The sequence below is a fragment of the Hevea brasiliensis genome, chromosome 12 (genome assembly GCF_030052815.1).
Source record: "Hevea brasiliensis isolate MT/VB/25A 57/8 chromosome 12, ASM3005281v1, whole genome shotgun sequence".
NCBI lineage: Eukaryota > Viridiplantae > Streptophyta > Magnoliopsida > Malpighiales > Euphorbiaceae > Hevea > Hevea brasiliensis.
The window spans coordinates 85479041-85483085 of record NC_079504.1 but is presented as its reverse complement, the minus strand read 5'-3'; the positions used below and the strand labels follow the sequence as shown (position 1 = coordinate 85483085).

General features: G+C 35.3%; 1 protein-coding gene across 1 annotated transcript; it reads right to left on the bottom strand.

The window, feature by feature from the left end:
- Positions 1 to 909: 909 nt before the first annotated feature.
- On the bottom strand, positions 910 to 1570 carry LOC131171246 (uncharacterized). The gene is made up of 2 exons (XM_058130716.1): positions 1364 to 1570; positions 910 to 1176 (listed from the first exon to the last, which is right to left on the bottom strand). Exons 1-2 carry the CDS (start codon positions 1568 to 1570, stop codon positions 910 to 912), a joined length of 474 nt encoding a protein of 157 aa, XP_057986699.1.
- Between the last annotated feature and the right edge of the window lie 2475 nt (positions 1571 to 4045).

Sequence of the window (4045 nt, the reverse complement as noted above, 5' to 3'; positions counted from 1 at the left end):
ACAAGTTAGTTAAACACTCATCAGAAGTGGTTCCATAAATAGAGAAAATATTTTTAATGAAATTAGAAAAAATAGACATCATGCATCTTTGAAAATTGATTAGAGCATTACAAAGACTGAAAGGCATTCTCCTATGGGCAAAAGTACCATAGGGACAAGTAAAGGTGGTCTTTTCTTGGTCTTCTAGGTGAATTGGAATTTGAAAAAATCCTAAATACCCATCCAAGTAATAAAAATAAGAATGCTTAGCTAGCCTTTCATGCATTTGGTCAATAAAGGGAAGAGGAAAATGATCTTTTCGGGTGGCACTATTCAGTTTCCTATAATCAATATAGATGCGCCAACTAATGACTATCTTAGTGGGAATAAGCTCATTATTTTCATTCTTAACAATAGTTTTTCCACCCTTTTTAGGCACTTCATGAGCCAGCCTAACTCATTTACTATCAGAAATTGGGTATATTATACCTGCATCTAATAGTTTAAAAATTTCTTTCTTTACTACATCATTCATGTTAGGGTTTAGTCTCCTCTGATATTCTATGGTGGGTTTACTATTCTCTTCCATAGGTATTCTATGCATACAAATGGAAGGGCTAATTCCTTTAAGGTCTTTTATGGTGTACCCTATAGTTTTAACATGGGTCCTTAGTTCCCTTAGAAGTTTTTCCTCTTCTAATTTAGTTAGGCTAGCACTTATTATAACAGGATAATTAGAATCTGAGTATAGAAATGCATACCTGAGAGTAGAAGGAAGGGATTTTAGTTATACCTATTTTTTTGCCCCTTTTGGTTTAGCCATGTGTTGTGTTTCCTTTAACTCCTTCATTTGAAGTGCTTGAGCTAAGGGCAAAGGAGGGCTAGCTTTAAATGATTATGAATAGGCTACAATTTCTTTGTTATCACCATCTATGGGTTCCTATGCACAATGTATGCTTCAAGAGGATCTTTAGGATATCTATTATAGAATTCCTCTTCTACTAGCTTGTCTATGATGTCAACCCTTAAGCACTCGTCTGTATTGGGCTTATGTTTCATAGCTCTAAATAGGTTGAACTCTACTTCTTCTTCTCCTACTTTGAGAGTTAACCACCTATTTTTAACATCTATGATAGCTCTAGTGGTTGCCAAGAAAGGTCTTCCCAATATGATGGGAATCTGAACATCTTCCTCCATCTCCAAGATAATAAAATCAACAGGAATAAAAAAAAAAAAGAAAAAACATACCTACCTTGATAGGGATGTTCTCTAGGATGCAAACTGGGTACTTGACAGACCTATCCGCTAGTTACATTAAGATTGTAGTTGGTTTGATCTCTCTAACATTTATCTTTTGGCACATTGATAAAGGCATCAAACTAACACTTGCACCTAAATTACAAAGGGCCTTGTCTATATTCATTTTTCTAATAAGAGAAGGTATTGAAAAGCTTCTAGGGTCCTTGAGTTTTAGAAATAGCTTGTTTTGCAAAATAGCACTATATTCCTCCATCAAAGCAACTATCTCATAGTCCTCTAGCTTTCTCTTATTTGAAAAGATCTCCTTTAAGAACATTGCATAGGATGGCATCTGAGATACTACTTTAGTGAAATGAATGTTAATGTAAAGCTTCTATAATACTTCCAAAAACTTTCCAAACTGCTTATCTAATTTGGCCTTCTAAAATCTTTGAGGAAAAGGTAGTGGGGGTTGGTATGACTTGGGTAGCTTCTTTTTCTTGTTCTCTTCCTCTTCCTTATCCTTGTCAGCTTCCTGTTCATCTCCCTTTGCTTGTTTATCATAATCACTAAAAGTTTCCTCTACTAACTTTTCCTTGTCTTTTGGTTGTTACTCTTGTAGAATTCTACCACTCCTCAAGGTACCTACCTTGCAATGCTCTTTAGGGTTCATCTCTAGCTAACTAGGCAATTTGCCAATGGCTTTGCTTGAATAACTAGCTTGTTGAGCAATTTGGTTCTCAAGCATCTTGTTATGAGTAGCCAGTTGGTCCATTCTGAAAGCTAGTTGCTTTATCATCTCAATCTGTTGCTATTGTGCTGCTAAGAAGCTTTCCATTATAGATTCCATAGTAATCTTGGGTTCTGGTAGTTGAGGTTAAAGAGTGGTGGTGGCTAAGCAAGGTTTTATCCTTTGTTTTGAAAACCTAGTGGTGGTGGTCTGTATCCCTATTGCTTATTGATGGACTGATTCTGTTGGTTCTGCGAGTTTGACCATGTGAAATTGGTGTGGTTCCTTCATCTAGGGTTGTAGGTGTTTAAATATGGATTGTTAGGCTGCCTCTGATTAAAGTTTCCTCCATTTTTCACATAATTCATCTGTTCTATAGAGGACTCACTATTGTTGCTGCATTTTAAAGTTATGTGGTCTCCTCCATAGTTATCATAGTTTTGATTGCTTGACCCTACTACATTGGCTTGCATCTTGTCAAGTCTCCTTGTAAATTGGTCAAACTGAGCATTGATCATGCTTAGGGCATCCAATTCTAGGATTCCAACTATTCTTCTTATGTCTCCTCTCTCATTTGACCATTCAAATTATGATATGCAACCATTTTCAGAAGTTCAAGAGCTTCATTTACTATTTTTTCCATGTGATCTCCTCTTATTGCTGAATCAACTACACTCCTTGTGAATGGTAATAATCCATTGTAGAAATTTTGAACTAGGGGACAGTCTTCTATGCCATGGTGTGGGCACTCCCTTTAAAGGTCCTTGTTCCTTTCCCATGCATCATATAGTAATTCTCCTTCGCTTTGCCTAAGAGTATTCAGCTCTATCCTTAATTTTGCAGTCTTTATAAGTGGGAAGTACCTTATTAAGAAGGCTTATGAGAGATTCTCCCAAGTGGTGAATGTCCTAGCTGGTTGAGAAACTAGCCACTTTCTTAATTTTTTTCTGAGAGAAAATGGGAATGCTCTTAATATAATGGCTTCATCAGAGCCCCTATTCATCTTGAATGTGTCACATAGAGCGAGAAAGCATTGAAGGTGGTAGTGTGGATCTTCTGTAGGTGAACTTCAAAATTGAGTATGTTGAATCATCCAAAGCCATGCTAGTTTAAGGTTAAAATTGTTGCCTTCCACTATGGGCTTGGTGACACTAGATTGGAATCCTTGGATAGTTAGGGCTCCATAGTCCCTTAAGGGCCTTGGCTTGTTATTGGCAACCATGGTTGGATTCAATAACTTCTGGTTTTATTTCTTATTGTCTTCTCCCTCTCTTGATGGCTCTGAGAGTCTTGTCTATCTCTGGATCCAATTCAAGTAACTCCTCTTCAGATTTGGTTCTAGTCATAAACTGAACAGAGAGTATGAAAAAAGAGAATTAAAAAACAAAAGTAAAATAAGTAAACTAAATAAACAAAAATAATGACCTAAATCAGCTAAATTGCCTATTGCTCAACAGCATTGAATTCCTAGGCAATGAAGCCAAAAATTTATTTATTGGTTTACAACCCTGCAAGTACATGGATCATTAACAAGTAATATAGTAGTGAATAGAGTATCGTTTCCATGAGGAATTTGTAAGTACCAAGTTAGACTGCAACTTTGACTGTTTAGACTATCAAATATGATAAAAGAGATTTAAATTAAACTAATTTAAACTAACTAAAGCTATTGAGAATAAAAGAAGGCAAAGCAATAAACTTAAATTTAGAAAGCAATTCACAAAAATAATTCCAGAATTAGGATTTCACACTTCAACCTTATCATGGACTTAACCTCACCTATTCAACAAATTATTACTTTAATGGAAATTAACCCTAAGATATCTTAAGTCCTCTCTCAAGGTACCTAAGGTGTATTTTAATTAACCTAAACCATACTTTTGTGGTGATCAATCTTAATTAAAACCCTTTAAGCTCTTTGATTAATTATGGAACTCCGTGAAAGATTTTAACCTATCTCTAGGTCAAACTTCGTAAGTTCAAAATCCTGATTTCCAATACTAATATTCACCTTTCAGTTTTTTAATTAGTATCTTATACATAACTAAGTGAGTATCAACACATACCATGCATTGAGAATACAAAAGATTGAATCTA

Excerpts from the sequence above, each read along its gene's own strand:
- LOC131171246 (XM_058130716.1), bottom strand. The coding sequence starts at position 1,570 with ATGCCATCCTATGCAATGTTCTTAAAGGAGATCTTTTCAAATAAGAGA. Across the intron at positions 1,177-1,363 it reads TTTGTAATTTAGGTGCAAGT|ATGGAGGAAGATGTTCAGAT; the intron begins GTTAGTTTGATG and ends ATTATCTTGGAG.